Source organism: Mauremys reevesii, linkage group 27, assembly GCF_016161935.1.
Source record: "Mauremys reevesii isolate NIE-2019 linkage group 27, ASM1616193v1, whole genome shotgun sequence".
Taxonomy (NCBI): Eukaryota; Metazoa; Chordata; order Testudines; family Geoemydidae; genus Mauremys; species Mauremys reevesii.
The window spans coordinates 9,796,394-9,813,450 of record NC_052649.1 but is presented as its reverse complement, the minus strand read 5'-3'; the positions used below and the strand labels follow the sequence as shown (position 1 = coordinate 9,813,450).

The window sequence follows — 17,057 nt, the reverse complement described above, 5'->3', positions numbered from 1 at the left end:
TCGCTTCCAATAGTCAGTGACCCAGATTGCACATATCCAGTTCCTGAAAATGTGAAAAAGGCTCTAAAAAGACACTACCCAGCATGAGCAACAATCCTCTTCTTACTGATAATTTTACTTAGTAATAAAACTGAAGTTATGGATGTGTATGATTTGGAGGCAGGCTTGGCTTTCCACATAGATGTGCTCGCATCCTATGTTCCCCTCCCCACCTTCCACCTCTGAATGGAAAAAAATATCATTTTTACATCTATAGGGAATGTATTATGCTTATAATAGTTATATAAATACTTAGCGGAGACAAGGGGACCTGGGACTGGATGAGCATGGAAGGGTGGCTGGGGCCTATGTGGATATGCAGAAAATTCAGGCAAGGATTTGGGTGGGAGCCCTAGCACATGAGCCGGGAATCAGAAGTGAGGCTGTCAGGTCCAGCTGACAAATCTCTCCCCTAGTGGACATACAGTCTCCATGGCCAAAGCAAGTTTTGTTTGAAGTCTGCTCCTCTCACTGGCCTGACCTAGTTAGCTTCAACAGGAGGAGGGATAATGGAAGTCTTACAACAAAAATTTCCCCAGGAAACCAAGATTGTGGGTTGAATTTTCAAAAGCGACTATGAGGTCCAAGTCCCCTTGAAAGTCAGTGGGAGTTGTGTGCCTAAATCACTTAGGCCAGAGCTATGCTAGAAAAGGTTTGCTGGTATAGCTAGAATGGCAAACTCTACTTGTATAGACACAGCTTATACTAGGGAAAAGGTGTTTCCTCCTCCCCCCAATCCCATGCCGGTATAACTGCATTTGCATTAGGTTCTTGGCAATACAGACATTGCAAAAAGTGACAGTTGGAACTGACATTATACTGGCAAAAGTGTCTAGTGGAGACCTAGCCTTAGGTGTAGAGGAAAACTCCACCTTGTACCCTCTTTGAGGAAGACACTTTCTCAGGCTGCTGGGCCTGCTGTGGCCTGCCAGCGAGAAGCTCTGGACTGCCAGATTGGTTCCTCTCTGAAAAGCCACAGGTGGTTTGCCAGAGAGAAACAGTGACTCCTCCATGCCAGAACCACAACCCCTGAGTGTCCAGCCACTTTGCCTGCAAGTCTTTCCACACTGCCTCGCCCACCACATCCCAGAGGGGGCAGCTCACAGGCAGAGCTGCTGGATAAGCATAGCTGGTAGTTGAGGCACCATCTCTATTTTATAATCACTGAGCATAACTCTTTGAAAGCAATTTTAAACTAAAGAGCAAAATTTCACACCAAGTGACTTTGTGAGGATATCAGATGGAAAGATGGTGCTTTTGTGTAAAATAATCAATGCCTCTGTAGATTTATTGCAGATTACTAACAGCTTTAATAAATCCAGCTAGACATGATAAAATATATACTGTGTATCACCATGAACAAGGATGTAGGTTAGATGAAACTGCCTTCTTTGTGCTGTAAAATAATATCAGAAATCTACTCAATGCAGGAATTACTATCAAACCACTTACAAAATGGTAGCAGTAGAAGTACAACATAGTTTCAGTTTACTTTATTGTCCAGTAGATCCCAATAGAGGAAATAGTTGCTAAAAGAACCAAGACAAATGGAAATGTGCAGATTTTGTAAAATATTTAAAATTACAATAATTGAAAACATTTCATGGTCTAAATTGGTATCAAACACTGAGCTAAAATGTCTTTTTACAGTGTGGTTCATGTAATAAATGATCTTTGCCTCCATTTCTATCCTGTGCAGGCATCAAACCCCATAGTTAAACACAATTGCCTTTTTATTAATTTGGGAGAATTGCAATGTGAGTTTTTTAGGTGCAGTTTTGTTTGTAAATTCAAAATAAATTATGGCAAAAGTAGACATGTATATGGTGAAGATTTTGGGGCTGGAGTGGGGAGTTGCACTTTTATAGGAAAACTGCATTCATTCAATGCTCCATTTTATTTTACAATCCTAAGAAAACATCAGCCAGTTGTAATATGTATCCTTAACAGGCCATCGGACTTTCAAGATGTGCTAAGTCTCTGCTGTATTATCCATGCCTGGTGTAATCTCCTGCAATTAGGAAAGAAAAGGGAGGGAGGGGAATTGAAAAAAATCAGTTCATAATGGAATTGCAACTCAAAGTCTTGACTCCATGCGGAGTTATGCCTGAGGCTCCAATTCAGCACAGTACGTTAGCACATTGACTTCAGCAAAACCTAAACATGTTTAAATATTTTGCTGAATCAGGGCCCAAGTGTGAGGTCTACAGATTGGGCATCCTGGGACATTCACAAATAATTTATTTATCCTTTTAATCTCTCAGATTTTACAGACCTTTTAGGACATTTAGTTAATCTTTTTGCCAATTTTGTCCTTTGGCAAACACCAATTTCCTCCTTTTTGCATTTTGAGTGGATATGAAATGAAATTTTGCCTCATCTTGCCAAGGCCCTTTGTTTACTCACCAGTCCCATGATGTCAATCATCATATAAAGGCTAAATTCTGCCCCTAATAAACCAGCTATTCAGCAACTAACCTAATTCAAAATTTCATTTACTATTTAGAGCTCAAGCATTTCTGCAACAGCCAGGGCCTGTGGAGAGGGGGTGCAGGGAACTGAATGATGATAGGCAGGGTCCTAACTGAATGGGTACACCAGGGAGTTGGGAGGTGTTTGTACTGGCACCAGCTGAGGGGCTTGTAGGGCAAAGATCTCAGCTGGCTGGAATAGGAGCAAATGGAAGAAGGTGGCAATGTCCAGGCTTCAGACACATTGCTGGAACAAATTCCAGCTGGAGTGGTGATTTGCAGGCCCTGTAGGACCAGCAGGTAAGTTGAGAGAGGAAAGGATTGTGAATCTCTCTCTCTCTCACTTTCCCCATCCATACAGACATCAATTATTTCAGCAGATGCCATGTTTAAATGCAAGCTCCCAGGTCACTCAACCGTCCTGCATTTCGTGGGTGGGCAGCCATCTGGCAGGATTTGGACGAGTATCTCCTAGGTATTATGTACATGCACTGACTGCTGGAGGGGTAAAACACACACACACAAATCAGGCCTCATCACTAACAACACTTTGTGACAGCAACATACAGTTTTAGAAAATGAATAAAGCCAAGGCACAACTGTATACCTAGCTGTCCTGAGAAGCAATGAGATACCGTGTGGTATTCCGGATATAGTGCCGTGAATTCTGCCAACGAGAAGGGAAGAGTAATAGATAATCAGTGTCACTGACAAATCTATAAAGTGACTATTAGGATTTTAATTAAAACAAGTACACTGTCTGGTCATGATGCTTTTTTTTCCCTTAAACACGTCTGCATTGTGTTCCTTCAGTACGTACATTTCTGCAGTGCAGTGATGAGTCATTAATGGGCTTAATCTAGTCTCTTGCAGATCGCTCATCCATGTTTTCTGTTTTATTAGTAGTTAGTGTAAATGCCTGAGGCCAAAAGTAGACCCTGATTTTGGATTCTTCTGATTTGGACATCTCAGAGGTGAGACATGAGGTGTCTTGGGTCTGATTTTCACATGTGTTGTCTCCCATAATTCTAGTTAAAGCCATGGGGAGCTGAAGGTGCTTGAGTTGGGCATCGAATAGCAGAAGCCATTTTTGAAAATGTAACATTTTAAATCCTGATTAAAACATGTGTTTCTGAGCTACCACACGTGTGCCACACCTCTCCCAAAACAAGGAAAGACGTAGACCCTGCCACAGAAAGCCCACATTCGAAATCATGTATTTTACTTAATTCCTGCCTAGAACCTTGATACAGAATTCTGTTAGTCTTCTGAATTTCCTGGAGCTGAAGTACCAGGACACTAAGGGTATCTGGAAAGCCAGGTCTTGCTCAACCCTTTTGACAGTAATGCAGTATACAGGAGGGTGTAATGGGCCTCTGAATCATCTTCAGTAACTGAGGTATCCAAAATGGGCTCAGCAACTTCATTTGAAAATGAGAGACAGAGACATGACAATTACTGTGTAAACTCAATAGCCTTCCTTCAACAATGAGCTGCAGCTGTTCCATAGCTTTGTTTCCTTCTTTGTAGGGAGTTTTGTGGCATTGTGATTTTTTACTGTATGCATAAGCAGTGACTTAAGGGAGACATTTAGTTTTGTGACAGAGAAATTGGGGTTGGCAAAACTTTTCACAGTTATGGGAGAGGACTATGCTTTCAAAGCAGTGTGTGGGGGAAAATGCATATACAACCCCAATTCACTAATAACAGGGCTTATACACTCTTCTCCCACACTCTGCTTAAGAATTTACCCCAGATTCTCAAATTCTTCCAATGCTGAAAAAAATTAATTAACAAAGTCAGTAGTTGCTTTGACTGAAAAATATAAAGTCTTAGTTCCACTCTGGAGAGTGGCACATAGAATGGAATAATGCCTATAATCCGCTGTCCGGGCTGAGACCATCCCTCAGGTAAATCATGTTTCAGGTGTTGCTAAGACTGCAACATGAGGCAGCTCGTCTTCCTCTTACGATATGATGCAGGAAGCAGATGGAGGCCTTGGAGAAATTCTTGCAGAATGGAGGAGCTATGAGGAGAGAACTAGCATAGATACATGCACCTGATTTTTTTATAACTTTCTTTTCATTATCTACATCCCATTGCAAACTGAACTAAACATCCTAATAAATGGAACTGGTTGTGGGGAAAGTCAGTAATTTACAACCTGCAGGTGTGAACACAACATGAGCCTCTAACACAGGGGCTCTCAAACTGGGGGTTGGGACCCCTCAGGGGGTCGTGAGCTGTCAGCCTCCACCCCAAACCCCGCTTTGCCTCCAGCATTTATAATGGTGTTAAATATATAAAAATGTATTTTTAATTTATAAGGGGGGTGTCGCACTCAGAGGCTTGCTATGTGAAAGGGGTTACCAGTACAAAAGTCTGAGAATCACTGCTCTGACAGACCATAAGGAACCATAAAGTTAGAGAAATTTCCAGTTTAGACTCCAGTGACTTCACAAAGTTTCAGTGAGAAATCAGTCGCTGCTGTCAGTCAAATTAGGGACCCTGGCCAGAAATTAAGGCTCAGACTCTTCTTTCAGTGGTTTTGTCACTTATTGCAGTTTGTAGCTAACCAGAAAAAGCCAGAGCCTAAAATCTTGTTCAGCCACAAATGGCTTTTATATCTGAAATCATGCATGTGATGTGATAGACCCAGGCCAGTTGGGAACAGCAGAGTAGTCGAAAGGAGATATACTGGCCACTGGAGAAGCAGTTTTCTGTTCCCTGAGTGACCAGAGCAGGGGCTGCTCCAGGCTAATGAGAACACCTGACTCCAATTAACCTGCTAAGAGTCAGGTGAGGCTGTTAAGCACCTGACTCTAATTAAGGCCACTCTGATGCTATAAAAAGGCTCATTCCCGTCAGGCCAAAGGGAGCTAGAGGAGAGGAAGTGTGTGAGAGGAACTGAGAGCAAGAGGTGTGCAAGAAGCTGAGAGTGAGTAGGCATACTGCTGGAGGACTGAGAAGTATAAGTGTTATCAGACATCAGGAGGAAGGTCTGGTGGTGAGGACACAGAAGGTGTTGGGAGGAGGTGGCCACAGGGAAGTAGCCCAGGGAGTTGTAGCTGTTGTGCAACTGTACCAGGAGGCACTCTAGACAGCTGCAGTCCACAGGGCCCTGGGCTGGAACCTGGAGTAGAGGGAGGGCCTGGGTTCCCCCCAAACCTCCCAACCCCTGATCAAACACAGGAGGAATTGACCTGGACTGTGGCTTCTACCAGAGGGGAAGATCTCTGGGCTGTTTCCTGACCCACAGGGTGAATCTGTGAGGCAAGCAAATCCACCAATAAGTGCAGGCCCCACCAAGGTAGAGGAGGAACTTTGTCACAGTGAATAGAAGGTGATGCTCATATTTAAGTTATAAATACAGCACAACAGGTGTAGTTTTCTTTTCTTTGTACTAAAAGCTCATATTAATTGAGAATGTCAGAATAAAAGGTCAATGAAGCTCACACCCCAATGAAAGAACCCTTATTAACCTCTCCAGCGCATCATCAAAGATTTACAACCTATCTTTAAAGATGATCCCTCACTCTCAGATCTTGGGAGACAGGCCAGTCCTTGCTTATAGACAGCCTCCCAACCTGAACCAAATACTCACCAGCAACCGCACACCATACAACATAAACACTAACCCAGGAACCTATCCTTGCAACAAAGCCCGATGCCAGCTCTGTCCACATATCCATTCAAGTGACACCATCATAGGACCTAATCACATCAGACACGCCATCAGGGGCTTGTACACCTGCACATCTACCAACCTGATATATGCCATCATGTGCCAGCAATGCCCCTCTGCCATGTACATTGGCCAAACCGGACAGTCTCTACCCAAAAGAATAAATAGACACAAATCTGACATCAGGAATCATAACATTCAAAAACCAGTGGGAGACACGTCAACCTCTCTAACCACTCAGTGACAGACTTGAAGGTGGCAGTTTTGCAACAAAAAACCTTCAAAAACAGACTCCAAAGAGAAACTGCTGAACTCAAATTAATATGCAAATTAGATACAATTAACACTGGCCTAAACAGAGAGTGGGAATGGTTGGGTCATTACACTAATTGAATCTATTTCCCTATGTTAAGTTCTCCTCACACCTTCTATGGGCCATCTTAATTATCACTTCAAAAAGTTTTTTTTTCCTCCTGCTGATGATAGCTCATCTCAATTGATTAGACTTTTCCTGTTGGTATGCATACTTCCACCTTTTCATGTTCTCTGTATGTATAAATATCTCCTGTCTGTATGTTCCATTCTATGCATCCGATGAAGTGAGCTGTAGCTCACGAAAGCTCATGCTAAAATAAATTTGTTAGTCTTTAAGGTGCCACAAGTACTCCTGTTCTTTTTGCGGATACAGACTAACACGGCTGCTACTCTGAAACCTTATTACACTGAGACTCCATCCCTTAAGGGAGCCAGCCCTTCAGCCTGATAAACAGGGAGATGTTTTTCATTTAATAAATACTTGACAAGGAATTAATCTAATTCTAGTGAATCCTTCCCTTTCCCATCACCTAAGTCTTGCTGATTACCACAATGGGTAGCTTTAGGGAGCAATTATATCTAGTCCAATATGATTAACTACCTAGCATTTGCTTTAACAAGATCCTCTCCATATTACTGTGCAATGGTATTAGGCTTGCTTATACCTAGATACACATACAGATACACCTATACAACAAAGTAAAGGAAGCAGTGAGAGGCAAAAGGGCATCCTTTAAAAAGTGGAAATTAAATCCTAGTGAGGAAAATAGAAAGGAGCATAAACACTGGCAAATGAAGTGTAAAAATACAATTAGGAAGCCAAAAAAGAATTTGAGGAAGTTAGCCAAAGACTCCAAGTAATAGCAAAACTTTTTTGTAAGTACATCAGAAGCAGAAAGCCTGCTAAACAACCAGCGGGGCCACTGAACGAACGAGGTGCTAAAGGAGCACTCAAGGACAATAAGGCCATTGTGGAGAAAGTAAATGAATTCTTTGTTGAGGAAGAGTCAACATGCTTTTAGTCAAGGAAAAATCATGCTTTACCAATATACTAGAATTCTTTGAGGGGGTCAACAAGCATGTGGACCAAGGGGATCCAGTGGATATAGATTTTCAGAAAGCCTTAGATTTTCAGAAAGCCTTTGACAAGGTCCCTCACCAAAGGCTCTTTCCCAAAGTAAGCTGCCATGGGATAAGAAGGAAGGTGTTCTCATGGATTGGTAACTGGTTAAAAGATAGGCAACAAAGGACAGGAATAAAGGGTCAGTTTTCAGACTGGAGAGAGGTAAATAGTGGTGTCCCCCAAGGGTCTGGTCTGGGCCCAGTCCTATTCAACATATTCATAAATGATCTGGAAAAAGGGGTAAACAGTGAGGTGGCAAAATTTGCAGATGATACAAAATTACTAAAGATAGTTAAGACCCAGGCAGACTGCAAAGAGCTACATAAGGATCTCTCAAAACTGGGTGACTGGGCAACAAAATGGCAGATGAAAATTTAATGTTGATAAATGCAAAGTAATGCACATTGGAAAACATAATCCCAACTATACATATAATATGATGGGGTCTAAATTAGCTGTTACCACTCAAGAAAGAGATCTTGGAGTCATTGAGTGGAGGTTTTCAGAGAACTATCCACAATGTGCAGCAGCAGAAAAGTGAACAGAATGCTGGGAATAATTAAGAAAAGGATAGATAATAGGACAGAAAATATGTTGCCTCTTTATAAATTCATACACCCACATCTTGAATACTGTGTGCAGATGTGGTCGCCCCATCTCAAAGAAGATATATTGGAATTGGAAAAAGATTCAGAAAAGGGCAACAAAAATGATTAGGGATTCCATATGAGGAGAGATTAATAAGATTGGGACTTTTCATCTTAGAAAAGAGAGAGCTATGGTGAGAGATGATTGAGATCTATAAAATCATAACTGGTATAGAGAAAGTAGATAAGGAAGTGTTGTTTACTACTTATAACACAAGAACTAGGGGTCACCAAATGAAATTAATAGGCAGCAGGTTTAAAACAAATAAAAGGAAGTCTTCACACAATACACAGTCAATCTGTGGAACTCCTTGCCAGAGGATGTGAAGAACAAGACCATAACAGAGTTAAAAAAAGAACTAGATAAATTCATGGAGGATAGATCCATCGATGGCTATTAGCCAGGATGGGCAGGAATGGTGTCCCTAGCCTCTGTTTGACAGAAGCTGGAAATGAGCAACAGGCAATGGATCACTTGATGATTACCTGTTCTGTTCATTCCCTCTGGGGCACTGGCCACTGTCAAAAGACAGGACACTGGGAAGGATGGACCCTTGGTCTGACCCAGCAGGGCCATTCTTATGTTCTAGATACACGTATATCCAATGTAAGACTCTTTTAGTTTGCTTTAATAAAGGATGTATATGCCCAGAACTACGGGATCCAGAGAAACTAGCCAACAGCTGAGCGTGCATATTTTGGTTTGGAAAACTTTAAGATCAGTCAATTCATCTCCTGAGCCTAGTTAATCTGACTATAGTTGCAAACAGTGTTTCCAAGAATAAAATGATTATACATGCCTGCCAATCAATCTCAGACTTCCTACGATCATATGTAGGTTTAGGGTCACCAAGTCGCTTCAAAATCCCCTGATTTTCAACAGTGATCCTCACCATCTCCCTGTTCTGCTTCTCCCTATTTGAGCTGCAAAAAACAAATGTGAATGAAAACCTTATTTGTAAAGCCATATAATTCTCAGAATCTTTGTGCTGAATGGCTGACACTAATGAGGCATGAGCTGATGGTAACAGGTGGCATATACTCAGTCAAATAATTTTATCTGTCCTCTACTAAGGGGCATAACTGATGTATTTCGCTGAGTCTGCTCACTGATGATTGACTCTAGTCCACAGCTCTCCAATAAAGGCGCAATACCAGATGCTGCCTGAAACCCAGAGTTGTGAAATCATATTTTTTGGCATAAGTGTCCCCACCAGGCTGATTTCTAGATTTATTATTGTTGGTTACTTTGCAGCACCCCAAACTGTAGCAGGTGTTTCCCAGTGCATATGTAGAGCCCTCCCCAAACAGCTTACACTATATCACACGTGCTGCAGGAAAGAAGCAACAGAACAGAAATGAAGGGTGTAGAAGGGAAGACTAATAAAATGCTGTTGCTAAACACGTGCACCACATGAGTGGAATCTTGTTTATAGTTTTAAATATACAAAAAGAAAATACATATTTTGGTCAGCTCACTTCAGATGGGTGTCCTAGGAGGAATGGATTGTAAGGAGGGACATGAACGTGGCACGGGTAGTGATATATTGCTAAATCAGTTTGGGAGGGCATTCCATGATTGGGGAGGGCAGCATGGAAAAGGGCTGAGATGTTTGAGGGAGAACGGGTGTACTGCATATCTGGCATGACTTGACTATGGGGCAGCCATGCCTAGGGGTTAGAACAAGAGTCAGACACCAAGCAGCAGGCCAGGTCAGGTTAGCAGGTGATCAGAGACAGTGCTGACGGGCAGACTGAGCCAGCAGGAGCAGGCAGGGTCAGGTTACCAGCAGATCAGAGTCACTGGATGATGGGTTGGCCCATACTCCCCCCCTTCCCCCACCAGTATCAGGGTTGGAAGTGCAGAAGGGGTGAGGGCTCAGAAAGATGAGGTTTGATAAGTAGGGAGGGACAGAGCTATGCAGGGCTCTGAAGGCGAGGAAGGACGGGAAGCAAAAACTTGTTGTGGAACGAGAGCAGACAGTCTAAGGATGCGGGGGGTGGAGGCTGATATGGGCTGAAAGATAGGCCAGGAAGATTAGCTTACTGGACACATTTTGCATGGACTGGAGGGGGTGATATGGATGCCAGGGTGGCCAGAGAAGAGAAAGTTGCATCATCCAGACAGCTGGTAATGAGGGCCGGGGTGCGAGCTTTTGCTGGGAGGCCAGGTGAGTTGAGTTGGAGAGTGCACAGAGAAAAGTAGAGCAGGCCAAGGCCAGAGCCCTGTGGACTCCAGGCAGAGAATGGGTAAGGTGAGGAGACCCCTCCCCCCGCAAAGGAAAGACAGTCAGGCATGCACGCCTGTGTGTAGAGGAAATGAATGGCAGCATCAAAAGCCCATGGGGGGGGGGGGTGGTGTCAAGGAGCATGGGCATACAGTTGAGGCCCATGGAGTGGAGCAGAGAGCAGTTACTGCCTTGTCCCATTCCCTCCCAGAAACATGGAAAAGTGACTTTCATGGAAGGGCAGCACTCACGCGCCGCACCCCACTGGTGCAACTCCAGCTGCTTCTGCCAAAAATGGCCCCTTTTAAGCCTCAGGGCATCATCTGGCCTCAGATGGTAACACGTCCCCAAAGGCACCAGTGCAACTTCTGAGAACAAAGGAGTGAACCTGAAAGGATGAGAACTGAGATAGCTCTAGCTTTTGTGAAGCGTGAGTTCTTTGCAGCTGGACTGTCTGCTGTACGTTTGTGCTATGCCCAGCACAATGGTGAATCTGATCCTGAGTGAAGCTTTGGGCTGCTCCTGTAATCCAAATAATACTATCTACCTCCTCTGAAAGTATTCATTCCAGCAATCCACCATCCCTGTCCCACGCTGAATGGTAGCTAACCTCTCTGCCAGCTGCTTGTTTTCTCTTTCGATTCTACCAGTTCTCTTCTGGTCCTCCTGTGCAAGAGACCCAGTTTTGTGGTATCACTCTCCTGCTTCCAATCCTTCCTCAAGAGGCATGTTATTGGGTTAGCATCCCATCAACCTCCACTCCCATAGTCCATTATCTGCCAGACAGCCCCCCATGCCCATTCCTGTCATCCATCATGTCCATAACTGCCATGCTCTTTGCTTGTTCATCACTACTGCCTTCCCCACTGTTTCATCCAAATAAATATATATATTTCAAAGAAACTAACAAGACATGCAGAGGCCAGGAGCATCTTTGATCCTTTTACTATGGTTTCTGCATCCTCTCACTCTCGCCCCCCCCTTTCCTAGGTGTGAACCCTTGCTGTGCCACACCCAAAGTCAACTATACACTCCCTCTTTCCTTATGTGAAGCACTGCCTGATCTTTATGGCACGCACTGTGTAATGCATGATGAATAAACCTCAGTTAGTACAGGAAAGAACTGAACATGCATGGAAAGAAGAGTACCTGAATCTTGCTCATTTTAAAGTGATGGTGAGTTTGTGCACGAGGGGGTTTATTATCAACACGAGGTCTTGCTGGTGGAAAAAGACAAAATCAAAATGAACGTTCTGCTATGAGTCATCTTTAAGAGCTGCTGACACCCTGCTCCCTTTCCCCAGTCTTTTGTTACTTAACACAACATCATAAGAACATAAAACTGGCCATACTTGGGTCAGACCAATGAGCCTCTAGCCCAGTATCCTGTTTTCTGACAGTGGCCAATGGCAAGTGCTTCAGAGGAAATGAGCACAACAGGTCATCATCAATCGATCCATCCTGTCATCCACTCTCAACTTCTGGCAATAAGAAGCTAGTAACACCCAGAGTATGGGGTTGCATCCCTGACCATCTTGGCTAATAGCCATTGATGGACCTGTCCTTCATGAACTTAGGGGTACACAGGGGTCTTCCAGGGGATACATCAACTCATCTAGATATTTGCCTCATTTTACATAAAAAGCACTAGCAAAGTCAGTACAAACTAAAATTTCATACAGACAATGATTTGTTTATACTGCGGTATATACTATACACTTATATGTAAATACAATATTTATATTCCAATTGATTTATTTTATAATTATGTAGTAAAAATGAGAACATAACGCAATTTTTCAGTACTAGGGGGCTGTGACACTGCTGTATTTTTATATCTGATTTTGTAAGCAAGTAGTTTTTAAGTGAGGTGAAACTTGGGGGTAAGCAAGACAAATCAGACTCCTGCAAGGGGTATAGTACTCTGGAAAGGTTGAGACTCACATTCTTTTTGAACCTCCATTATAGTTTGGCTTTCATAACAGCCCCTGGCAACAAGTTCCACAGGTTGACTGTGCATTGTGTGAAGTACTTTTTTTTTTTTTTTTTTGGTTTTAAATATGCTGCCTATTGATTTCATTGTGTGACCCCTCATGTTTGTGTTATGTGAAGGGGTAAATACTTCCTTATTCACTTTCTCCCCAACATTCATGATTTTGTAGACCACCATCACATCCACTCTTAATCATCTCTTTTCCAAGCTGAAACGTCCCCATCTTTTTAATCTCTCCTCATACAGAAGCTGTTCTATACCCTTAACCATTTTTGGTTGTCTTGGTACCTTTTCAAATTCTAATATATCTTTTTTGATATGGGAGGCATGACCAGAGTAGCAGGCAGTATTCAAGGTGTGGGCATACCCTGGATTTATATAGAGGCAATATGATATTTTCTGTCTTATCTATCCTTCTCCTAACGGTTCTTAACATGCTGTTAGCTTTTTTGGCTGCTGCTGCACATTGACCAGATGGTTTCAGAGAACTGTCCACAATAACTCCGAGATCTCTTTCTTGAGAGATAACAGCTAATTTAGACACCATCATTTTGTACGTATAGGTGTGATTTATGTTTTCCTGTATGCATTATTTTGCATCGAACATTGAATATCATCTCTGTAACAGGGCCAGCACCCGCCTCTCGTGCATGCCCCCTTTTCTCTGGCCAATAGTGCCTGCAAACACAGTTCTTTTCACCTTGGAGAGACCCACCTCTTGTGGATGGCCCCCTTTCTCTTGGTTAGGTGAGAGACTGCTTTTGGGGTTTTATGTTCTTTAAACAGGGTGGCACCCGCCTCTTGTGAGCCCCCTCCCCCCCGGCTTGTAGTTTTCTCGGCTGATCTTCGGCAGCTCAGGCCTCCAGCCAAGCTGCACACGCTGTCCCCCTTCTGGGGTATACAGTCCAAGTTCTTTCTGAGCCCTGGTACGGGGCCATAGCTCTGCAGTGAGCTGCCTGTGGCCTGCTGCTCATCTAGCCAGCCCGGAACCCAGCCCTCCCTCATCAAGATCCACACAGCAACTGAATTTCTCTGCACTCTGCTGCATGTCTTATATAGAACCCTCCTGCCCCGGATTGGTCGCTCCAGCAACTCCTCTGATTGGCTGCTCTTCTGCAGCCACTCCAGGCTGTCTGGAGGATTTCTCGCTGCTCTATTCTGGGAAAAGGTGATGCAGGGCCGTGAGGCTTCCAGAAGGGGACCTCTGGACATAACCCATCATGCCATAATCTGCACTTTTGTTGCCCAGCCACCCTGTTTTGTGAGATCCCTTTGTAATGCTTCAATAAACTGCTTTGAACTTAACTATCTTGAGTAATTTTATATCGTCCGCTACCTCATATTACTCCTTTTTTTCAGATCATTTATGAATATGTTGAACAGCACTGGTCCCAGTACAGATCCCCAGGGGGCACCACTATTTACCTCTCTCCATTTTGAAAACCGGACATTTAGTCCACCTGTTTGTTTTCTGTCCTTTAACCAGTTACTGATCCATGAGAGAACTTTCTTCTTATCCCATGACAGCTCACTTTGCTTAAGAGCCTTTGGTGAGGGAACTTGTCAAAGGCTTTCTGAAAGTCCAAGTATGCTATAGCCTCTGAATCACTCTTGTCCAAATGTTTGCTGACCCACTCAAATAATTCTAATAAATTGGTGAGACATGATTTCCCTTTACAAAAGTCATGTTGACTCTTCTCCAACAAACTGTGTTCATTTATGTGTCAGATAATTCTGTTCGTTACAACAGTTTCAACCAATTTGCTTGGTACTGAAGTTAGACTGACCGGCCTGTAATTGCCAGGATAGCCTCTGGAGCCTTTTTTAAAAATTGGTGTCACATTAGCTATCCTCCTGTCAACTGGTACAGAAGCTGATTTAGTTGATAGGTTACACACCACAGTTAGTAATTCTGCAATTTCTATTTTTGAGTTCCTTCAGAACTCTTGGGAGAATACCAACTGGTCCTGATTTATTACTGTTTAATTTATCAATTTGTTCCAAAAACCTCTGGGACAGTTTGTCACCTAATAAGAAGGGCTCATGTGTGGGAACTTTCCTCACAGCCTCTGCAATGAAGACTGATGCAAAAAATTAATTTAGCTTCTCTACAATAGCTTTATCTTCCTTGAGTGCTCCTGTAGCACTTTGATCGTCCAGTGTCCCCACTGATTTTTTGGCAGGCTTCCTCCTTCTGATGTACTTAAAAATTTTTTGCTATTGGTTTTTCAGTCTTTGGCTAATTGCTCTTCATATTCTTTTTTGGTCTGCCTAATTATATTTGACTTGCCAGAGTTTATGCTCCTTTCTATTTTCCTCAGTAGGATTTAACTTCCAGTTTTTCAAGGATGCCTTTTTGCCTCTAACTACTTCTTTTACATTCTTGTTTAGCTGCGGTGGCACTTTTTAAGTCCTCTTGCTATGTTTTTTAATTTGGAGTATACATTTAATTTGAGCTTCTATTATAATGTTTTTAAAGTTTCCATGCAGCTTGCAGGCATTTCACTTTTGTGTCTATATCTTTTAACGTCCATTTAACTAGTTTTGTCATTTTTATATAGTTCCCCTTTCTGAAGTTAAATGCAACAGTGGTTATATTATTATCATGGGAGGTATTTGACAGATTTACAACTGGCTGAAACCTCCAGTATCCATTTCTCAGACTCTTCTAAGCAGCATTTTGAATTTTTAAGGAAAAAATGTTCCCTAGTGCTGAAGAATTTGGGGAAGTTGGCAGCATTTTGTGAAGTGTCCAACCAGGTAAATATGTCAAAACTTTTTTTCCTCAGATGGCTGCATTTCCTGGTTTTCAGCCCAGATGAAACAAGAAACCCAATTATCATAAGACTTCTAGCCCAATTTACAGACTAAATGGGTTCTGCTAAGCAATGAAACCTTGAAGATTATCAGAACTAAATCTGCAAACCTTTTGAATCTCATCATTAATTATTAGAAAGTACCTCATATTTTTAATCTATTCATTTTATCTCTGAATCAGAATAAACAGAAATTAGAGAATCTTAACTTAAAATTAATAAAAAACCCAATTGTCCTAATAATTTTTCCATCAGCGCTTGCAGGTCAGATACACATTTTTCAATATTTATATGTGTATGATATTCTTATCAATAAAACTATTTGATCACTAGCAATGCCAATTTAATAAACTCCTCTCACCTATCCTTCAACATCAAAAGAAACTCTTAATAAGTTTGGGTATAAATCTGTATGTAAAATTATAAAGTTCTGAGAAAGTTTCAAATCCTCATGAAACCCTGTGTCATTCTGTGAATCCACTGGCTCTCATCATGGAAACTGCAAACTAACAGGAGTGTATGTCATCTTAAAACATGTGTCTGGTCTTATCTTAAACAGAGAAAGTACCCATATTTCCCAGCAGGATTTCCTCAAGCCTTCTTTACTTATACAGAGTCCTGACTGAAATTCCCATTTTTCTGGTGTATATAATTTACACTTTCTGAGTTGTATGGCTAGCTATCCTTCAGGAAAATGTCTCATTCGGTTTTAAAACCTTTTAACTGTGACTTCAGAAATGTGGAGGAGAAATATTTAAGAAAACATACCGAGTTCTAGTTTGTTCTTGTGAGAGAGGTAGTCACCAATGTCCAGTTTTTTCTTCATGGTGGTACTCTGCCTGTGATTGGCAACAATCACTGGATATGCTAAGTACTCTAAACTGCTCATCTTCGCTGTTCTAATCCTAGATACCAAGTAAGGAGGTAAAGCCCTAGTGTAAGATGAGTTGTACCACTGAAAGTTGCCATAGATACTCCACTTATGACATCAGATATTTGCTACCTCACGACAGGGCGAAGGTACAGTCACTTCACAGCACAGGGGTGTGCACAGCACCTCACACGGAGAAGATGCATGAACACAAACACAGGCTGTGTGTGTTCACAACAGCCAGCTACGAAAGCCTCGCTCTCCCCTTTAGGAGGCCTCTGCCGCGCTCCTCCCACTCCCAAATCCAGATCCCTACAGCCGGTGTCACAGGGGGCCTGGCTCCTTAGCTCCTATTATCCATCTGGAACGCTGCAGGGTTGGGGGGCTCCCCCTGGGGTGGCCTGGAGCCCGCGCACATATCCCCGAGTGCTAAGAGATCCCCGGGAGCCGGGCCGGGCCGGGGAAGCTCGCAGCACTCACCTATCGTGGGGTTCAAGTACGGCTCAAACGTGTCATCGGTGAATCTCAGCAAGAGACTGCGGGGAAAGGAGAGACAGGGTGAGCGGGCCGCTCACGCCCAGCGGCCTCCCAGGACACCCACCAACCCCCCGGCCCAGAAACCTTCCCCACCGCGCTGTCCCCAAGCACCAGCAGCTTCAGCGTGGCCATGGCCGGGCCCTACGCAGCCGCCTCCGCACCGGCAGAGACAGGCGGCCGGTGCCCCAGCTCCGCCCCAGAGTCCCGTCCCAGCGCCTCCTCCCTGGGCCCTGTTGGGAAAGGGCCGGAGAGCGCCATACACGCCCGGCCCGGCCCGATCCGATACAGCGTTCGATACACAACGTTCCATGGGCCGGCGCGGGGCCCCGGGG

General features: G+C 43.3%; 1 protein-coding gene across 3 annotated transcripts; it reads right to left on the bottom strand.

Annotated features, from left to right (window-relative positions):
• Positions 1 to 1,917: 1,917 nt before the first annotated feature.
• On the bottom strand, positions 1,918 to 17,050 carry CFAP97D1 (CFAP97 domain containing 1). 3 transcript variants are annotated; one of them, XM_039516447.1, is made up of 7 exons: positions 16,986 to 17,050; positions 16,669 to 16,724; positions 11,658 to 11,728; positions 11,056 to 11,174; positions 9,081 to 9,204; positions 3,118 to 3,177; positions 1,922 to 2,050 (listed from the first exon to the last, which is right to left on the bottom strand). In XM_039516447.1, exons 1-6 carry the CDS (start codon positions 17,033 to 17,035, stop codon positions 3,118 to 3,120), a joined length of 480 nt encoding a protein of 159 aa, XP_039372381.1. In that variant the 5' UTR covers positions 17,036 to 17,050; the 3' UTR covers positions 1,922 to 2,050. The 3 variants fall into 3 exon arrangements, with proteins under 3 accessions (XP_039372383.1, XP_039372381.1, XP_039372380.1); XM_039516446.1 differs by lacking the exons at positions 16,669 to 16,724; positions 16,986 to 17,050 and adding an exon at positions 16,086 to 16,284; XM_039516449.1 differs by lacking the exons at positions 3,118 to 3,177; positions 16,669 to 16,724; positions 16,986 to 17,050 and adding an exon at positions 16,086 to 16,286 and having other exon boundaries at positions 1,918 to 2,050.
• Positions 17,051 to 17,057: the final 7 nt, after the last annotated feature.